Source organism: Bison bison, unplaced genomic scaffold (assembly GCF_000754665.1).
Source record: "Bison bison bison isolate TAMUID 2011002044 unplaced genomic scaffold, Bison_UMD1.0 scf7180017864481, whole genome shotgun sequence".
Classification (NCBI taxonomy): Eukaryota; Metazoa; Chordata; class Mammalia; order Artiodactyla; family Bovidae; genus Bison; species Bison bison.
Window position 1 is genome coordinate 2,436,456 of NW_011495041.1, and position 21,259 is coordinate 2,457,714.

Below are 21,259 nucleotides of genomic sequence, written 5' to 3' on the forward strand. Positions count from 1 at the left end.
AGTTGAAAGGTAGGGGGGCCTCGTTGTCTTGGGGCCCAGCCTCCCTGTGATTGTTCTGAGCGTTTAACGGGTTAACAAAGGTCAGCCGCCTCTGTGGCTGCTTTGCACACAGGAGTAAGGGGTGTGTGCGGAGAGACTTTGGTTACCGTGGCTTGAAAGCCGCTGGTCAGTGCAGACAGAAGGGTCCCTGTTGCACTAGCTGAGTGCTGAGTGAGCCTTACGGAGAAGTGCAAACTTCAGTTCAGTTCAGTTCAGTCGCTCAGTCGTGTCCAACTCTTTGCGACCCCATGGACTGCAGCACACAAACAAGGGAAGCTTTACAGCTCCAGAAAGGATGCAGATTCATAGCCCTGGCTACCGAGCTTCTCTTAGTAGTTGTATTTTTTTTAATGCCTGATGTGAGCAGGATATCAGAAATCGAGCTTCAGAGAATTCCGGCTGGTGCCGGTCTCCCTAGAGCGAGGCTTGGCATGGTTTCATCCATTAGGGCCATCAGCTTTTTTCGCAAGACCGTGGATGGCAGCGCAGAGAGGGTCGTTGTCCAGTGAGACCCCCGGGGTCAAGCCCTGTCTGTGGGTGAGGAGTGGCTGCCATCTCAGCTGGGGCCCTGAGACTCGTGGGAGGAGAAGAGCATGGGGCCTGCAACCATTTCCCCCCCTCCCCCAGTATGGAGACCTGGGTCCCCTCCAGGGCAGGCTGCTGAGACCACTCACGAGCAGCTGCGGTGCAGGTCCCTGGAGGTGGTCAGCCCGGGGCCGGGTGGCCGCCCAGACCGCAGCCCCGTGGAGGACACACCTCCTTCCCGTGGTGTGCCCAGGCCCTGCTTGTGGCCAGCCTGCGTGGGAAGCCCTCTGCCTCCAGGGCCGGGCATTTCTTCAGAATCTTCCCCCGCGTCTTCTCAGCGTCTGGCTTTTATTTAAGCAGAGGACACTGATTTTGGTGTCATCTGTCTACACTGCTAAAGGGGCAAGGATGTACTTCCGGTAAAGTTTCAGCAGGGCAGCTGGGCTGGGCCAGCCATTCCACGTCCAGCCGTTTATCCTAAGGGAATAATTAAGGAGTTGAGTAGAGGTTTTGTTAGGGGACATCTTTTTCTATTAGCTGAAAATCGGACTCCTTACTACCCACCAGCAAGGGACTGAGCAAATTGAGCACTGGTCATAACGAGGAATGCAGCTATCAAAAAGGATATAGAAATATACTTACTGATACCAGATTTTTTAAGGGTATAGGATTGGGTGTAACTCCGTTATAAAACTGGTAAAATATGATCCCATTTTACTAAAAGTTTAACAGAATGTGGACATACCAGAAGGTTAATAGTCAACTGGGACCCCAACATTACTCAATATGAACTTTTGGGTGGTGGTGTTATGGTTGATTTTAAGTTTCTATCCGGTATTTTCTGATTTTTTTTCTTTTAAGAATAATGAATTTGCCTTTGAAGAAATTATATGTGCTCATGAAGAATGTATAGAGCAAGAGAAATTGTAATGGGTTTGTTGCTTTTTACCCGTGTCACCAGTATGTTAGTAATGCCAGAGCATCAAGCTATGGAAGACTGAGTCCTTGGGGAGAGAAAGCAAATAAATCATTCCAGTTCTACGGCCAGTCAATAAAGTGACAACTGTCATTTTATTTTATTTTTTAAATAAATTTATTTATTTTAATTGGAGGTTAATTACTTTACAATATTGTATTGGTTTTGCCATACATCAACATGAATCCGCCACAGGTATACACGTGTTCCCCATCCCGAACCCCCCTCCCTCCACCATCCCTCTGGGTCGTCCCAGTGCACCAGCTCCCAGCAACCAGTATCATGCATCAAACTTGGACTGGCTATTCGTTTCATATATGATATTATATATGTTGCAATGCCATTCTCCCAAATCTTCCCACCCTCTCCCTCTCCCACAGAGTCCAAAAGACTGTTCTATACATCAATGTCTCTTGAAACTGTCATTTTAAATACATCTCTGAACTGGTCTAAGCGAAGAGTTAAACTTTGAAAAACTAATCATACCATACATGCTCTCTCAAACCATTAGTATTAACTTTACTGAAGTCAATGTGAAAAAAGAAAGGGAAGATAGAACCAAAGAACTGTTGAATTTGAATGGTTCACTCATTGTATTGCTTTTAGATATTTATTTCCTATGTCACAAAAATAGTTTTTCCTGCTGTGAACTTGTTTAATTAAAAAAGACAAAACCTGAAAAAAAACGGGGAGGGGGCAAGTCAATGGCATTGTTTGCCGTACCATTTTAAGAACAATTTTAAGAAGTAATGCTCTCTCATCTGTTCCCATTCAAAGTATTTTTGAATCTAACGCTTTGCAACTTTTTACTTTCAGAATTTATTCCTTGCATTTTTAGCTCAGGCATCAAGGAAGATAGGATCTCCACCATCAGTATCCTGTTGTCCACACTGAAAACAAAGGTACGTGTTTGGTGATCGGCGTTCTTGTCGTGTGTTTGTTCCGGTGTTTTTTTGGCAGGACTTCAGAGCCATGACCTCATAGGTGATGCGGGTTGTTGTGTGGGTTGGATGGGAAACTGTTTCTTAAGCAAGAACTTGGTGGTGGTGAGCGATCCTGAAGGTTACAGCTGCCACTTCTTATAAGAGGAGAAGACCTGCTACCCGCTTCCCCCACCCCCCACCCCATTCCACAGGAAGCCACTGGGGTGACTGCGAGCTGTAAATGACAGCCCTTCTTCCCGTACACACCTAGCGTGCTGTGTTGTGTTGTATAATAACACAAAATGTCATTTTGTGTCATCTTCCATATTCTGCCTTACATAAGCATCTTGCGGAAATCTGAAAACTTGCTGAAAGGATCGCTGTCTTTGACACAGAAGCCCCTTCTGTGATCCATGAGAAAAACTCTGTGACCCTCCCCAAATAATAAAAAGTTGTCCAAAGGCTGTGAGCTGGCAGCCCATGTGAGCTGGCAGCCCATGTGAGCTCATGAGCACATAGCATCTAGAGCTTCTCAACTTGGGCACAGTTCTGTCCCCCACGGGCCATCTGGCAAGTTTTGGTTGTCATAACCGGAGAAATGTGACTGGCATCTGGTGAGCAGAGACCAAGATCGAGCAACCACTGTAGGCTGCTCAGCGTCCTGTAGTGCAGAAGGCAGCCTCTCACAACAGTTATTTGTCCCCAGATGTCAGTAGTCCTGAGATTGAAAAAGTTCCTGGATTCAAAGCAGAGCAAGTCATGAGATTACAGGTTTTTTCACCTACCAAGTTGGCCTTGACTTTTCAGACCTGATACTCAGCACCAGCAAAGAATCAGGTACTTCCCTGGAGGAAGTGTTATGGCCCCTCTGGAAGACAGCAGGTCTGGCAGTGTGTATGTCAGAGGTCTTGAAAATGTGTATCAACCTGGAGGCGGGGGTTTGGGGAGTCGCCTCAGGATCACCCAGGGAATGGATTTGAAAAAACTCATAAGCCCTCAGAGATCCGGGCTGGGGGCTAGGTTGGGAGGAGCTGAGAACTTGTGCACCATTCCAGGTACATACGTAGGCACGCAGTGCAGGAAACAGCCTGATCGTACCACGTGGGGAATGGGTACATGACTCACGGTCACTCCTAGGACAGAGTGATGATCACAGCCTGATCGTACCACGTGGGGAATGGTACATGACTTACCGTCACTCCTAGGACAGAGTGATGATCACAGCCTGATCGTACCACGTGGGGAATGGTACATGACTTACCGTCACTCCTAGGACAGAGTGATGATCACAGCCTGATCGTACCACGTGGGGAATGGTACATGACTTACCGTCACTCCTAGGACAGAGTGATGATCACAGCCTGATCGTACCACGTGGGGAATGGTACATGACTTACCGTCACTCCTAGGACAGAGTGATGATCACAGCCTGATCGTACCACGTGGGGAATGGTACATGACTTACCGTCACTCCTAGGACAGAGTGATGATCACAGCCTGATCGTACCACGTGGGGAATGGTACATGACTTACCGTCACTCCTAGGACAGAGTGATGATCACAGCCTGATCGTACCACGTGGGGAATGGTACACAACTTACCGTCACTCCTAGGACAGAGTGACGATCAGCCCTCCAAAATGATGTTCTAAAGGATTTTTAACAACGTGGAGACAGTTCATGCTACATAAATAAAGCAGGTACGAAGCTATATATAATTTCAAAGAAGTTAAAAAAACCCAAACCCCAATAAAAACCCAATACACTTAATATATACACATGTGTATATTTTGTGTGTGTTGTGGGGAGGGGCAGAGGCTGAAAGGAAATATACCAAATTGTAAGCTGTTGGTGTCCAAGAAGGTGACAATATTGATGAATTTTGTTTTCCTCTTTACATTTTTTCCTTTTTCTGTCTAAGTGTTCTGCCACAAGTCTATATTATTTTTATAATGATGAAATCCAACATGTTCTAAAAGTCGGTTTCCTTGAAAGCCATTTGTTCTATTGTTTTCAGGTAGTTCACAATAAAAATATCACAAAAACCCAGAAGGTGCGTTTCTTCACTGGCCAAGTGCTGAACCACATAGCATCTCTCTACAGCTGGAAGGGGATTGTCGACGTGAGCCTGAACAGCGTCGAGGTACAGTCTCTGGGGTTCGCTTGGCATCACTGTTAGCGTGAGATACCCAGAGCTGATGGCTCAAGTGGTGTAGAATCTGCCTGTAATCCAGGAGACTCAGGAGACGCGGGTTTGATCCCTGGGTTGGGATGATCTGAAGGAGGAAATGGCCGTCCACTCTAGTATACTTGCCTGGGAAATCCCATGGACAGAGGAGTCTGACAGGCCACAGTCCCTGGGATCACAAGGAGTCCGACACGACTGAGCATGCATGCTCACACAAAAACAGGATCTATGCATACACCTGCCTTAAAAAATAAGTCCCCCTGTTGATCTGTTTCTTTTGGCCTATGGTTATATTAATTATCTACCTAGGGACAATATGACTCTTGTAATTAAAGTAAAATTTTTTCTAATCTCCGACGTATCATATTAAACTTTTTTTGTCTTTTTCTTTAATAAGCAAACTTAATCCATTTAGCTGCAGGGCGTCTTCATTTTCCCTGCAGTGTTTGTGTGGTAGCCTTAGAGGGTGGATTCCCGCTCTCTCCCTCCTTACTTACCTCTCCTCTCCCATCTGTTCTTTTCACATCTTTCCAGTCATCAGAGTTTCAAGGCCTGTTGCTTCTGCTTTAGGGCCCTGGAATCTAGGGATCGTCAGCTTCCTCACCCGCTGACGAGAATAGTTTGCTCTGTGTGTGTGCTCAGTCACTCAGTCGTGTCTGCTTCTTTGCGGCCCCATGGACTGTAGCCCGTCAGGCTCCTCTCCCCATTGGATTTCCCAGGCAAGAATACTGGTTGCTGCTGCTAAGTCGCTTCAGTCGTGTCCGACTGTGTGACCCCATAGACAGCAGCCCACCAGGCTCCCCCGTCCCTGGGATTCTCCAGGCAAGAACACTGGAGTGGGTTGCCCTTTCCTTCTCCAGTGCATGAAAGTGAAAAGTGCAAGTGAAGTCGCTCAGTCATGTCTCATGACTCCTAGCGACCCCATGGACTGCAGCCTAACAGGCTCCTCCGTCCATGGGATTTGCCAGGCAAGAGTACTGGAGTGGAATGCCATTGCCTTCTCTGAAGAATACTGGGGTCAGTTGCTATTTCCTACTCCAGGGCGTCTTCCAGAATCGGACCCCCATCTCTTGCCTCTCCTGCGTCGGCAGGTGGGTTCTTTACCACTAGTGCCACCTGGGAAACAGCAAGTACTAGATAAGAAGAGTCACTCTCATGAGGACCTAAGGCCTCCGCACCTTTGAATTTTCCTTATTTTGATCTTTCTCAGGGCGTTTCTGAACATGAACTTGGCCAGAGTAGTGAAGGCTCAGACTTCTGTTAACTCTATAATAGTTAACCTTTCAAGAGCCCACTGTTGTACCCCTTTTTATCTCCACGACCTGCCTGTGTCCTTGTTCTGCTCATGTTTTGTATGTTCCATAACCAGGAAGCCCCAGAGACTTCAGAAGAACACTCCCAATTGTGGAATTTTATTCAAAAGAGCAAGAGAAACTAAGTCATTCATAAGCTTGTTTGAAAATACAGGTTTAAACTTGCCCCTCTCAAGAGTTTTGTTTTTGCTTTCTGGCTGCACTGTGGGGCTTGTGAGGTCTTAATTCCCTGACCAGGGATTGAACCTGCACCCCGGCAGTGAAAGCGCAGAGTCCTAACCACAGGACCACCAGGGCACTCCCCAACGGTTCTATTGCATAGGTGAGGACACGGAGAATCGGGGCATTAAGCGATGCTCTCGTTACTGGTAGTCTGGTGTCCAGACTCCATCCTGAACCTCTCCTGGGGCCTGTTAAGATTTGCCTCGTTAGAATGAAAGATGTTCCTGTCATCTAGGAAATTCTGAAGGATTCAGGATTTCCATGTGAGATGTTCCACTTGCCCCCATCACTCAGAAAACTGCAAGGGTTTTAGGAGCTCTGTGCCAGGAACGGGGCAACAACCAAACGTTTCCGTCTTCTGCTGCAGTATCACAATGCAAAAGCAAGAACAAGCTTAAAAAAAGTAAAGCATGTGCTGTAAACAGAGAGTCTTTGCTACTGGGGTCCCAAGACTGACCTGCTCTGTACCTCCTGTCTCGGTGCTGACCTCAGCGTCTCATCCACAGTTTGCTCCTTCGTCGAAAGGATGCAGTCCTGTCTGCCCGGCCAGGCTTATGGGGCTGCACTAAGAAGTACTGTAAAGTGCTCAGAGACAATCAGAGACGACAGAAAATCTCAGAAGTTACCTGTAGTTTCTTGTGGTTCCAGCAGCCCCCTGTTTGTTCAACTTTAAAAAGGAAAATTTTAATTCAGTTTATTTAAACTGAAAAACAAACTAACAAACAAAAAAACCCACAGTTGACCCATTCTCCCCAGTCCCTTGACCGCCATATCTGACAGCTACCAATCTGCTCTGTGAGGTTTTTTAAAAAAATTATTATTGTTTTATTTGTTTATCTTGTTTAGATTCCACATATCAGAGGACTTTTAAGTTTTGATTGGTATTTCTCCTTTTTGTGCAGTTTTGTTTTTGAATTATCATTGCTGTTGTTCAGTCACTAACTCATGTCCGACTCTTTGTGACCTCATGGACCTCAGCACGCCAGATTCCTCTGTCCTCCACTCTCTCCCGGAGTTTGCTCACATTCATGTCCATTGAGTCGGTGATGCCATCCAACCATCTCATCCTCTGTCGTCCCCTTCTTCTTTTGCTTTCAGTCTCTCCCAGTATCAGGGTCTTTTCCAGTGAGTCAGCTCTTCGCATCAGGTGGCTAAAGTATTGGAGCTTGAACATCAGTCCTTCCAATGAATATTCAGGGTTGATTTCCTTTAGGATTGACTGATTTGATCTCCTTGCTGTACAAGGGACTCTCAAGAGTCTTCTCTAGCACCACAGTTCTACCAAGTGTTTAATTTAAAATGTTTTCTGATTTGCTTTTAATCTGAGGCATGTGCTTTTGTCCAGCTTTTACCCTGTAATTGTTAGTAAGGCATGTGAAGCTTGGATGGTCATTGAGTGTCTTTGAAACTCTCATAGACTTCTGCTAAAGACGCAGGGAAGACCATGGTGCGGGAGCTTGTTCATAACTTCCTGATGGATCTATGTTGTTCGCTGAAGCATGGGATTAATTTTTACGACGCATCTCTCGGTACCTTGGGCAGGTAAGGCTGGAGCCTGTGTGCATCCTGAGTGTGGTTCTCAGAGGCCATCACATCCATGACTTCCTGTGGGGATCTGTCAAGTGATAGAAGTATAAGGGGTTAGAACTAGCGTTTTAGATGATACCTGACTCATTTTGGGGGTGAACTTGGAATAGGACGCAGACGGTTCCTGTTCGTTGTGGGCACTCAGGGCAGAGTCTCAGGGGAGTTGACTCAGACACACAGTGTGAGATGTCGCACCCAGGAGGGCGCTGTGTCCACCTGGGGACAGTGCACCAGATGAACCTGAGAATAAATCCAGAGACAAGGGGCCCTCCCGGGGGCCTCCCCGCAGTGCTTGGTGACTGCCGTTGTTACCCCAGTTTTGCAGATGAGGGAAAGGGGTCCGCAGAGGTCAGGTCACTCCCCCTGTAAGTGGCGGAGCTCAGGTTGGAACCTGGGAGGTCCTGGTTCCCAGCCCACACCCTTGACGGCCACACAGCCCCCCTCTGCCCAGAGCCGGCTGCGAGTGAGTCAGGCTGTCAGAGTTTCCTTCTTGCCTTTTATTTCATATTGCACCATTACGATAGCATTTCATTGTAAGGAAGCATGAAGTCCACAGCTAATGGTTTCGATTACGTTCTTTTGGACATTCTCTGTAAACTTATGATACATATCTGTGTTAATTTTTAAACCAAAATACCCTACTGTTAGATATATCGTTCGTCAATCTGCTTTTTTCCCATTTGACAGTAAAAATATCGGACATATTTTCTGGTCATCACGAGTGACCCTCCGTTTTATCTCCTTGACATTTTATTATAAGAATAGAGTTGGTTTGCTTTGGTTTCCACCAGTCAGGCAATGACTGATTCCCTCATAATGGGATTAACCTAGTGAGAATTTTTCTCCCTGTTTGTGGCTTTAAACTTGTTTAGATTCTGTAGTTATTATGCATTAACTTGCCATGTCATTTCTAAATCTTTCAACTTTGTTTTGGTGATATTGTAGCTTTTCTGTCATCAGTGAGAGAAAACTTGTTTTCTTGCTGAGATGTAAGAGCAGACTTTTACAGTCTAATATAAACATGCTGAAAAATGCCTTTTTTCTGATGAAGGAGACCCATAAAGTAGATGATCATTTCATGAGCATATTGAATCAACGTGTGGTCGTGGGTCTGTTTAAATAAGTGGTGGTTTATGTAAAATTTTTCAGCTATGGGCCAAAGGCAAGTATTTGTGCTTAGGAGAGAGGAAGGGGTTTTGTTTGTGGGGTGTTAATGGAAAGCGTTGAGAAAATTGAAATGTCTGGCTTCCCAGTGGTCGTCAAGCTCCTTTGTGTGCTGCTGGTCTCCGTGCAGATGTCGCCATGTCAGAGAGGCCTTCCCTGGCAACTCTTCCTGAAGATAGACCTTCCACTCTCACCGTCCTTTTGCCTGGCTCTTGCTTCTGATGGCGACTTATCACCACTTTGCATATTTGTTTGCTTGTTCATTATCTGATAGGCAAGAATTGGGGAGAACAGAGGCTAGTCGGTTTTTGTTTTCGTTTTTATTTCATTTTTGGCTGTGCTGGGTCTTTGTTGCTGGGTGACGGCTTTCTCTAGTTGTGCTGCGTGGGCTTCTCATTGCGGGGTCTTGTTGTGGAGCTTGGGCTCTTAAGTACGAGAGCTTCAGTAGTCGTGGTGCACGGACTCAGTTGCTCCACGGCATGTGGGACCTTCCTGGACCAGGGATCAAACCCACATCCCCTGCATTGACGGGTCAATTCTTAACCACTGGACCACCAAAGAGATCCTGGCTAGTCTGTTTTGAATCCCCAGAGTCTAGGACAGTGCACATAGGGAGGCATTTTAGCATAGGCCAGGCTTGGCCAACTTTTCCTCTAAAGGTCCAGGTAGTTAAGTATGTCAGGCTCTGTGTGCTATGCTGTCCCTACTGTGGCCACTCAGTAGGCCATTGTGGTACCCAAGCAGCCACGACATGAATAAACAAGTGGGTGTAACTGTGTTCCAATAAAGCTTTATTGACAAAGGCAGGTGGCGGGCCAGAGCTTGCTGAGCCCTGCCGTGGAGGTTCAGAGAACAGTTTCTGGAGTGCCTCAGAGACCTCAGCAGGTTATTCCTCTTCTTTGCCAGTATTGCCTCATCTGTTTAAAAAATAAAAAAGAGAGAGATACAATTAGCATGCACCTCAGAGAGTGTGTGGTAACTGCTTAGAGCAGTATCTGGCACACACTGGAAATTTTGTAAATGTTGTTCATTTTATTACATCGTTGATTAAAATTGTGTGTGTGCGTGCCATATTTTTGGCATGCTTTGCAGATTTAACGTTCTGTGCATTTGAAAGCACAAAGTGTGTTTTGCTCATGAAATTTTCCTGTTAAGAATGTTAAGCTTTTTAAAGGATAGCTTTCTGATCAAAATTACTCTCTAATTCAAATTTTGAAAAATCTTTATTATCTGTAAAGTATCATATTGCATCTTAGTTTTGGTGAGTTTTTAAGGGGCTCCAAAACCCATGGTCCCACAAGCCATCAACATGACACGCCAGTGAGGCCGATTTTGAGTTTTTTCCTGGGCATTATGACTTCCAGGGACAAGCTTGATACAAAAATGTTTCTGGGGATAAAACCCATTTAACTGCGTAGATCCTGGGCTAGGTGCCCAGGTTTGTGCAGGTTTTAAGTCTGTAAGTTTTCCTGTTTTTATCATCTTAAATCTTTGAAAACTGCCCACTTTGAGACAAGTTTCAAGTGTTTTCATATAGTAGATAGCCACTGCCCCACACCAACTTCTTTTGGCTGCTAAGTGAAGGTGTAGGAATTTGAAATAAGCTAGAAACAGGGGAAACAGAAGACCTGTAGAAGGACTCTGTGCCACTTGGCTAAGTTCTAGAAATAATTTTATGGCACTCTGGACTGTGGCATTTCACGAGCACTTCATGGGGAAAAAGTGTAATCTTTTTATTTTTGTTTATGATTTTATTTATTTATGTATTATATTTTTTACTGTGCTGAGTCTTTGTTGCTGCACACAGGCTTTCTCTAGTTGCGATGCAAGGGCTTGGCATCGCAGTGGCTCCTCTTCTGTGGAGCTTGGGCTCTAGGGTGCGCAGGCTTAGCAGTTGAGGTACACAGGCTTAGTTGCTCCATGGCATATGGGAACTTCCCAGACCAGGGATCGAACCCACGTCCCCTGCATTGGCAGACGGATTCTTTACCTCTGAACCACCAGGGAGACCCAACGTATTTTAAAAATGCATGCCTTTGTATGTTTTACTTAATGCGCACATACGTCTTCATATATGTGCTTTTTCATGTGTAGTTGGAGGATGTGAAAGAGAAAGTCGCTCAGTGGTGGCCAACTCTTTGTGACCCCATGGACTATCCAGTCCATGGAATTCTCCAGGCCAGAATACTGAGGTGGGTAGCCTTTCCCTTCTCCAGGGGATCTTCCTGACCCAGAAATTGAACCGGGGTCTCCTGCATTGCAGGTGGATTCTTTACCATCTGAGCTATCAGGGAAGCCCGTAATTGGAGGAAGGACGTCAGTGAAATCTCAAAAGGAAATTTTAAAATTGCTTTTATGCTGTGGGTTCAGAGAGAAAGGGTTTCTTCCTTTTCTCTGAAAGTCAGTTGAACTTGAGTGAGGGAAGGAGAGGTGGGAAACAGGACAAAGGAGAGACTTTTTTTAGCTATTCAAAAGTAGGGAAGTGAGACGTCCCTGGTGGTCCAGTGGTTAAGACCCTGTGCTTCCAACACAGGGGGCATGGATGTGATCCCTGGTGGGGGAAGTCCCGCAGGCTGAAGAAGTACAGGAGTGAAGTTCAGGCCCTTTGCTGGAGAGCAGGAACCCCACAGACCATGAAAACCCCTCACTCTATGCTGTGAGGGAAACTGACCGGAAGTGAAATTGCCCATCACTGAGTCACAACAGAAAACGCTGTGTTTACTCGCGGGTTCCAAGGACCTGCCCCGTCATCCTGAGTGCTCGGGGTGTTATGAAAACCCCCCACTCACCCCTCTCTCTTCTGTCTTTCTGTGACAGAGGAGGAAACCTGACTCTCCTGCACTTCCTGCTGGGTTTGAAAACCGCAGCAGACGATGAGCTGGTCGCTGAACTGGTGGTGAACATTCTGAAAGTGTGCCCGGACCTACTGAACAAGTACTTCAAGGAAGTGACGTTTTCCTTTCTCCCAAGGCTGAAGTCCACCTGGTCAAATAACATCAGACTGCTAAACAAGGTGACGACCCCTGCATTTTGAAGTCTGCCTCGTGGGGTCGTGGGTGAAGTGTGAGAAGTTGGGGTGGCGAGGATGGGAGGTTGGGTGACATCCTGATAAACTGCAGGATCAGAAACTTCTTTCAGCCGTCCTTCCGGCATATTTTTGTTGTTTTTCAGTCGCTCAGTTGTGTCTGACTCTGCGATCCCATGGACTGCAGCGCACCAGGCTTCCCTGTCCTTCACTATCTCCCCGAGTTTGCTCAAACTCACGTCCATTGAGTCCGTGATGGCATCCAGCCATCTCATCCTCTGTCGCCCCCTTCTCTTCTTGCCCTCAATCTTTCCCAGTGTCAGGGTCTTTTCCAGTGAGTTGGCTCTTCGCATCAGGCGGCCAAAGTATTGGAGCTTTAAGCTTCAGCATCAGTCCTAGATGATGTTAATTCAGTGTCTTTTTCTTCTAGGGACATTTTACTTTTCACTGAGCTGCATTCTGAGGTTTATGCTGCTGAATCTGTTAAGCCAATTTCATTTTCTTCATCTAGATTTCACTTCAAGTGTGATCTCGATGAGTTTAGCCACAGTTGGGCTAGAATTAGCAAAATGCCTGACTGTGAAATGCAAGCCAAGGAGCACGGCTATTTAAAGATTGCCATTTCAAGTTCTTAGAACAATTTGAAATAAGCTGTGTCTTGGTGGTCTGTCTTGTGGATATGAGTAAATTTCCATCTGATGATGGGTGTCAGCCTCCCCTCGTTTACCAGTGGAAGTACCTGCCACAAGTCCTTCCATTCACCATCGCCCCTTCTCTCAGCCTTATGGTCTGGCTCATGGTAACATGGGGCCTCCTAGGTGGCTCAGTGGGTAAAGAACCCACCTGCCAATGCAGGAGACCCAGGAAACTCAGGTTTGATCCCTGGGTTGGGAAGATCCCCTGGAGAAGGAAATGGCAACCCAGTCCAGTATTCTTGCCTGGAGAATCCCATGGAAAGAGGAGCCTGGCAGGCTATAGTTTATGGGGTTGCAGAGTCGGACACAGCTGAGTGACTGAGCACGCAGTGATGACACACCTGGAATTATTTTTTTGTGCCTTGACTTGGGCAATGGGTTATCTGCAAAACAAACTTAGTCCATCGTTTTCCTTGAGCACCTGTGTGTGCGGTCCGTGGTGATGGTGTCACCCACCGCCCCTGTTGGGAGCTGAGTGGGACGGGGCGGGGCAGGTGCGTGGCCGCTGCAGACTGCACGGTAGTCTTGCCGTCTCTAGGACTCCCTGGTCTCAAGGCTCGAGTCTGCCTTCCAGCCCTGCAGTCCGAGGGAAGCTCCCCTCACTGAGGTCCAGTGTTGTCACCTGTAAGTATGTTTTGCCTTGATATAAAATACCTCTACCGCAAAGGGTTGTCATGAAGTGCTAAAAAGCCGACAGAATTTGCCAGGTGCTGTACCTGGGGAGTAAGTCATCCCGTTGTGACCTGTTTGCCATCAGAGGTTTTAACAGGCTCCCCAAACCACCGGTCAAACTCTGCTTTGACGGTCACTGCCCCCAGTAATAGTCTTATGGTCTCTAACCAGTGGAATCGGGGGTCGACATTCCAGACGCTGTTCCTTGTGGCGAGCCTTGGGCCTTTGTTACTGTCGTTGTTTCCCCAGAGCAGCTTCACTCTTGAGAGCCTCCCGTTAGACTCAGGTTTGGAAGTTAACTTCTCTGTCGTCCCTTTCCCAGATCTACGCTGCCCAGCCGGACATCTCCCGGGCGTTTCAGACCCGAGAGTTCATCCCGCTGCCTCGGCTCCTGGCCATGGTGATGGTGACCACCGCGCCTCTGGTGTGCAACAAGACCATGTTCACGCAGGCGCTGAATGTGAGTGGGGACCCTGCCTCCAGACCCTCCCGCTCACCCCCCGGCCATGCCTGCCACTGTGCTGAGAATACTGGCCTATGTGTATTGGGTCGTCTTTTGTCAGTGCTTCCGGGGTTTCCCGTGTGTCCCCTCGCCTGGGGACGGGGCCCTGGGGCCCAAGGCACATACCTGCCTTTCTGCAGCACTGAGCGGGGCTGCAGGATCCTGTGTGGCTCTGGGCCTTTGTCGATAGGGGTCAGGGGGGAGCAGGGGGTGGAATCAGAGGAGAGGACGTGTGCTCATCTGCAGCCCAGCGTCATGCATTGAAGTCTCATTACTTGAGGATCTTTGGACAGAGTGGGCCTGACATCTGCCTGGCAAACCCTTTCTTCTGAGCTTTAAACGAATAGTGCTAACTTTCCTGGGGAACATTGAGGCCCAGCTGTTTCAGGAGTTTGGGGAGGACATGTTCATGGAAAAACTTGATCCTTAGATTCTGTGTCGTCGTTTGTCATAAAGCTCCAAGTCCCAGCAGAAGCCATGTTGTGAGGGGCCCATGCCTTGTTCACCGTAGCATCATGGCCTTAGCCAAACCTGCCATGAGTTGTTAGCACATGGATCCTGAGCTTCCCAGGTGGCGCTGGTGGTAAAGAACCCGCTTGCTAATGCAGGAGACCGTGAGTAGACGCGGGTTCAGCCCCTGGGTTGAGAAGATCCTCTGGAGGAGGGCATGGCAACCCACTCCAGTATCATGCCTGAAGAATCCCCAAGGACAGAGGAGCCTCGCTGAGTATGGTCCATAGTGTTGGACAGAGTCAGACACGACTGAAGCAAATTAACATGCACACATGCACGCGTGGGTTCTGGGTCCTGCCAACCCCTCATAAACCTGGGTTGCCTCAAGACCCACCCGGCAGAGGCCAGGTGTTCAGAGCGATGCAGGGCTTGGGGCGTCCCCTGGGCGGGTGGAGTCCCCGTGTTTCAGGCAGGCTGGTTGGGGTGTGAGCACAGAAGACCAGGGTCCGCCACGGTGGGTCACAAAGCGTGGGTTGGACCCGGTGTCCATGGGGCATTTGCCGTAAAGTGGCCCCAACTCCTCGGATTGTACTGTGGGATGAGAGGTTTTTTTGCTCCCGTCCAGGGATGGTGCTGAGAGAGAGCGGTAGGGCATGTGGAGTGGACAGAAGAGGCCTGGGTGGGACCTGGCAGGATGGCTTGTTTGCTCTGGTGGCCAAATCCCAGAACCAGAGTTAGGACCCAGCTAGCTTGCCCATCTGTTTTGTGAGACACAAAATAGTTTATCCCAAGAGACTTGCAAAAAAGTGGAGTTGAGAGGGGGATGTCTGATGCTGCCTCTTGTGGGTGGGAGGTGATGGCTGGCTGCATCTCCTCTCCGCTTTGAGCCGACCCCAGTCTGTCCCCGGCGGCCTGGGATGTCAAAGGCTGTCTCACTCCCAGGACAGAGGAGTTGTGCCCCTGGAGTGTTCATGCCCCGCATGGGGCGGCCTTGGGCTGGGGTAGAGGACACGTCTTCCTCTCCTCCTGAGGCCACCGTCCTCCTCTGCAGGCCCGGGGCCAGCAAAGGGGAAGCTGAGGCTCTGTCTCCCTGTCCGTGGCCCTTCCCCAGCTGTACCTGTGTTCACGTGAGTGACACAGCAACAGGTGTGTCTCGGGGGTGGAGTTAGGAGTGTGTGTGTGCAGGTTGTCGAGTGACATTTTCCTTCTGTTCATTACAGTTTTATCTATAAAATTTTAATAGCATAGATTTTAGAACCAGAAAGAAAAGAGTGAGCTCGTTTTACAAATGGGAAATTAGAGAGCTGTTCGGAAATAAGGCCTCAGGCTGTTGGCCAAGCTTCGTGCTCCAAGCCAGCGGATATACACATTGAGCACTCATTTCGGTCCTGCCTTTGAATTGATGACGGGGTGGGAGTGGTTATTGGTTCAGGGCATTTAACGTAGCCCTTCTTGAGTGTACAACATCTATATAAAATGAGACACCAGCTGATTGGAATGCGGGGGGCCTGGGGTGTTATTAGACTGAAGGTCCATCAGAAAACCTTGTTAATTCTACTTGACTCTTAAGCTACAGTATCCTACCTGGTGCTCCCTGGGCTTCTCTGTCCTTGGGGGTCCCCTGGGGCTGATGGCAGTGGGCTGGCCTGGGCCTGCGATGGAACGTGTGTCCCCGGTGCCCAGGAGATGTCCTCGCTCCTGCTGGCCCGGGGCACACCGCCGTCACCAGGGGCCTCACCTTCCCCCTTGGTGCTGATAGCACAGGCTCTTGAACCTTACTCAGTCTCCGCGGTGAGGGAGGGTGTGGAAGGTCTCCTGGCTGTCATCCGAATCCAAGTAGAGAGTCCGGGTGTGGGAGGCCTGCGGTGGGGGCTGCTGCGAGCTTAGAGGTGGCTGTTCAGACCCAGGTGCCCGGTACCTTTGCTTATCGTCTCTGCAGCTGACGAGAAGTGCTTCTTCAGGGGCTGGTCGGGTCCTGGTGGGGCGTCGGCTGCACTGACACGGATTATCCGTGTGAGCCCGGCGGTTGTCAGAGAAGACTTATCAAAAACAGACGGTGGAGTAAAAATCAGGAATAACTATCAGACTCCTTTCCTTTAGTGACCAGCCTCCCGGCATCTGCTGCTGTCAGGTCTGCAGGAGGTCAAGCGGGTAGAGGCCGGCAGGCCCCCAGGAAAGGCCAGCGTGCCCTGGGCCCACCAGGGCCATCCGAAGACGTTTGTGGACTCAACTCTTTGTTTTCTTCCCAGTTGGACAGCGTATCCGTGAAACACACAGCTTTATCCCTTGTTGCCGTCATTTTGAAGAGAGCCTTAAAGACCATCGAGCACTGCCTGAATAAAGAGGCCTGGCAGGAGTCAGGCGTCTACACGGCCGCCATGATGGAAGACTTTGTGCGGCTCTTCAGAGAAGCTTTGAGCAAGGTAGGCCCGGAGCCAGGTGTGGCCTCTCCTTACAGGTAGCACAGCAGCTGGGAGAGACGAGCTTGGGGGCGCAGCGGGTGGGGGTGAAGTGAAGGGAAGTGGTCGGGGGGCGTTCCTGGGACTTCTGGTCTCCTTAGGAACCGTTGCACCGCTTCGCTCCCCTCCCTGCTGCTGCACATTGGCCGGGCTGGGGCCGCAGTGACGGGCAGCCTGCTCCCTCTTCCCCAGGCTTGGTCTGATGAGCAAGGAGCCTGAGCATCCATGGCCTGGCTGACCGTCCAGAAGGGGCATCCACAGGCTTGCTGGGCAGGGTGCCCCCAGCCTGTCCTAAGGGTGAATTGCTTAGTTCCCAACGTCTGGCTCTGGTGAGCGAGTCTTTAGGGGTGTCTTTTAATGATCAGTACTTGTGTTTTCATCCGACGGATGGAAGAGCCTGGCGGGCGACAGTCCATGGTGTCACAAAGAGTCAGAGACAAAGTGAGCGACTGAGCACATGCTTGTGTGTTCACCAGATCCTTACCGGGCTCAGTTCGGGGACTTATACCCCAAAACAGAGCTCCCAGAGGCCAAGGTCTCTCCCTTAGGCACTCGCGTGTGCTGGCCCCTCTTCCCTGTTCTTTGCTTCTCATCATTAGTGGGATCAGTTTGTTTCTCTTCCTCTCAGTGTGACTGATTTTTTGTTTTTTTGTTTGTTTCCTTTCAGATTTTACCAGACCTGAATGCCATCATCTGGGTCTGGCAGTCTCTCAGGAAGCAAGACTCAGAACAGGATGACGAGAAAGGAAAGAAAAAGGCCAGCAAGACCGCTGCTCCCTGCGTGGCTCCCGAGAGTGGTGAGGGCTGTTTGCAGACACCACTGGCCCAGGCAGCCTGGGAGCCTCCTCTCCCGGGGAGCTTGTGAAGGCCTCTCTGACTCTGAAAGAATCCTGTGTCCTTTTTGGCTTAGTGAGAAGGAGGAGCCTAGCATCGTACTTTGGGTTTCAACATCTGTTAGAAATGTACTCAAGCTTTATGCAAGCACCACGCACATCTCTCTCAACCCTTGCATGATGGATGCCATGTGCTCGGCCTTCCGGTGGGTGGAGGGTGGTGGCAGGCGTAGGACACTCTTCTGTGAGTAGAACATTACCCCCGGGTAGTAAGACGCGCTGCCTCAGACCTTGGCATTGGCGAGGTGTGGTGCTTTGTGTCTTGTATCTCTGTCCTGTTTAATCCTTCTTTCGGCTCTGTGGGGGGTAGGCCCCGCTGCCTGTCCCCCTTGTTCAGACGAGGACCCTGAAGCACAGAGAGCCCGAGTAGCTTTACCCTGCCCAGGGTCACAGCAGTGAAGTGGGGATTTAGACCCAGCCTGTTTGAGCATCTTGACTTCTTTACCACATTGACTCCCTAATCTCGCGCCGTGGGCATCTGTCTGCAGCCTCAGTGTTCCGCGTGCAGTTGACCGTGATGGGATTGCTTACTGATTGAGGACAGAGAACGAGGGTGTTTCCTGATTCACACTGTTCGATTCTGATTCAGATGATGCAGAAACCATTCTTCTGAAAGCCGTGCTGCTCCAGGTCATCTGCCTCTACCAGAAGGTGGTCCCGCACGTGGTCATGCAGTACAACTTTGACTTCAGCAAGCTCCTGAAAGGTGCGTCCTGAGTGATGGCAGGTGCCCCTCCGCTGGGCCTGCCCGTGGGGGTGAAGGGGCCGCAGATAAACCGGGTCCCCAGGGCAGAGGACCGGGAAGGCGGGTGGGCGGCTTGGCCGGCTTGTGTGATCCACTGGCCTGGTTGTTTTCTTCTGGATCAGTGTCGGTCTTTACAGAAATATCAGATGAACACTTAACAGCACCAGGAGAGAAAAGGGAGAAGCCAGCCAGGCTGAGTTGTCTGCCAGGGGTGATCCGTAGATGAGATTCTGTGCTAAGTCGCTTCAGTCCTGTCCGACTCTTTGCAACCCATGGGCTGTAGCCCGCCAGGCTCCTCAGTCCATGGGATTCTCCAGGCAAGAACACTGGAGTGGGTTACCATGGCCTCCTCCAGGGGATCTTCCCAACCCAGGGATCAAACCTATGTCTCTTACGTCTTTTGCATTGGCAAGTGGGTTCTTTACCACGAGTGCCATATAGATGAGATTCTTCTTTACCATTGGGAAGCCACATAGGTGAGATTATGAGATGTTGATTGTAAATCTTCTTTTCAAAGGAAAAGGGGTACAGAAATGAGAGCCCCTGAGGAGGTCCCCATGCACACGCGCTTTTGACATAGTTACTCAGATTTGACTCAAGTTCCAACCACATCTTATAGAAGTAACATCGTGCTTGTCCGGCCACATTTCCTTGATGGAAGAATTTGTCTACTAACACTGACTTCATAACTGGGCCAACGGAGGAAGACTTGCAGAAATAATCAGTCTTGGAATTTATCTAAGCTGTTTAAATAGTCCTGTTCAAAAAGCTACAGTTAAGTTTTTGATGGTTCGAAGGCAGAAAGTTCTCTTGCCGTGAGAAGACGAGATTTGCTAGAATGTGGCCACTGAATGTTTACTCACCGCGTCCTTCCCAAGTAAATGGTTAACCCAGAAATGAGGCCAGGGGCTGAGGACCCCGCCTCGGGTACTGGTGGCCACAGGCTGTGCATAAGATGCTGGCTGTCCTGGGAGCAAGGCCCGTGTCCCCCACCAGGCGTCGCACTGACAGGAGACTGTATGGAGGAACATGTGCCAAGGGGCTTCCAGCTGTCGGGGTGGTCAGTGTGGCCGAGCGCAGGGAAGGGCTTCCTGGGCCCAGCAGCGTCCCAGCTCTTGAGTGAAAGGTTTGGGGTGACCGCAGGTCAGGGGGGTCTGAGGCGCGTGGACAGGAGAGTGGGCGCAGGGTGGGCCAAGCCCCACGCCCTTCCACCTGTCTCCACCAACAGTTCCTCGTCGGATCCTCGTGGCCGGAGCATCAGCAGCCAGGCCTCCCCCTCCCCCTGACTTCTCATCTGTTTTCCTCTTGTCCGCCCGCAGGGGTCATCTCAGAAGAGGGCCTGCGGGAGGAGGTGCCCCCGCTTCTGCAGCACCACATTCTCAAGGTGGCCCTGGAGCTGCCTGCCAGCAAGTTTCTGTGGTTAAAGGCCCAGGTACGAGGCCGAGAGCCCGCCCTGTGGCCTGAGTTCCCCTGTAGGCTGGGCGGCTGTCTGGGAATTTCTAGCTGGATCAGAACCCGGACCGCTAGTTCCAGAGGAGGACATCCACGGTTCTCCTCTTAGAGCAAAACCTCCGTGCAGAGGCCAGGTCTGGATTTGTGAGCCAGGAATGTCTTGACTCTGCAAACGAATGTGCTTAGCTGTCCTTACTGAAAAGACATCGTTGCCACATACTGCGAGTTTTTGTGTTCTTCTAACAGGACTTTTACATTTTTCTGGCCCTTTTAAAACCTTTTTGGAAAGAAACAAAATACATTTCTTCTCTTTTGTCCTCATCCTGGAATGACTCAAGATGGAGCTGGAGATAGACACCAAGGCAGGAGAGGGTTGAGGCTGGTGGAGAAAAGGCTGCTGGGGCCGCTCTCTGTGTCTGTGATAGCGTCTGCTAGCCCTTTCTGGAGAACATAATGTTGACCAATAAAGGGGACTCAGGATGCAAGAGATGTTCATCCATGTGCTTAAATACAGGATGCTATGTCGCCCTGTCCAGGGAGGGAAAATGACCAGGTCAAATTAAGCACTGTCGATAAGGATGTATCTCAGTAGCTCAGATGACTTGTTTTAATGACTCAGGTCTTCCATGAGCTCTTGCAAGGAACCGTCAGTGTGGAAATTGTTAGAGGCATTGTTAGAGGTGAAACTCCCAGAGAGGTGCAGGAACGCTGTGGCACTGGGGGCTCTGTGTTCCCCTAAGTCCTCTGTCTATGGTTCACCTGTGTCACAGCTGAGAAGAGTTCTTATCCAGGACTTAGCGCCAGGCTTGGCACAAGTGTTCTACGTATCGTCTCGTTGACCGCCACTCCCAGACAAAGGCAGCTGGAGCGCAGAATGGTTAGGAGACTTCTGGGGTCTTGGGGGGTCCAGGACGGGACCTGGGGAGTGTGGCCCAGAACCTGCTCTCAACCTGGTGAAGTCACTGCCAGGACTGCAGGACTACGGCATTAAGTGGAGTCAGGTAGCCCCGGGTGGTGTGGTTCCCCACCAGCCTCTGGCCATCTAGGGTGTTTGGTTTATCATCCCAGCTGACCCGGACCATTGAGATCTCGCTGATTTAGTTGGAAAGTGAGCAGAGAGCCCTCTTGAAAGAGCTGGTATTAACATAGTAGTTTATAGCCTGTGCTTCAGTTTTTGGTTTTAATAAGGGTCTGCTGGGCTTTGTGAATGCCAGCTCCTTAGGGGCTCAGATCGGAGCTGTAGGGACTCCCCAGGAAAACACAGAGTCTGCACGGGATCTGGAGCTCCATGTGCTCAAAGCCCAGAAGCCTCTGAGAGTCTGAATCGTGTATAAAGGGACCAGTTACATCACACCGGCGTCTTGCTGAGATGCAGCGCATACAGCATTAGGTGGACTCAGATAGCCCTGGTGGTGTGGTTCCCCACC

The 21,259-nt window shown here is 49.7% G+C and overlaps 1 protein-coding gene across 2 annotated transcripts in view; it reads left to right on the forward strand.

Moving 5' to 3' along the window:
* Positions 1–21,259, forward strand: part of URB1 (URB1 ribosome biogenesis 1 homolog (S. cerevisiae)) — a 78,220-nt gene that overhangs the window by 11,177 nt on the left and 45,784 nt on the right. Inside the window, exons 6-14 of one of the 2 annotated variants that reach the window (XM_010862304.1) lie at positions 2,348–2,442; positions 4,480–4,605; positions 7,603–7,727; positions 11,754–11,949; positions 13,651–13,788; positions 16,533–16,706; positions 17,410–17,539; positions 18,225–18,341; positions 19,700–19,812. In XM_010862304.1, the coding sequence (XP_010860606.1) occupies positions 2,348–2,442; positions 4,480–4,605; positions 7,603–7,727; positions 11,754–11,949; positions 13,651–13,788; positions 16,533–16,706; positions 17,410–17,539; positions 18,225–18,341; positions 19,700–19,812 (1,214 nt within the window). Of the gene's footprint in view, positions 1–2,347; positions 2,443–4,479; positions 4,606–7,602; positions 7,728–11,753; positions 11,950–12,923; positions 13,281–13,650; positions 13,789–16,532; positions 16,707–17,409; positions 17,540–18,224; positions 18,342–19,699; positions 19,813–21,259 lie in introns of those variants that run through there. The other variant, XM_010862303.1, reaches the window with a different exon arrangement.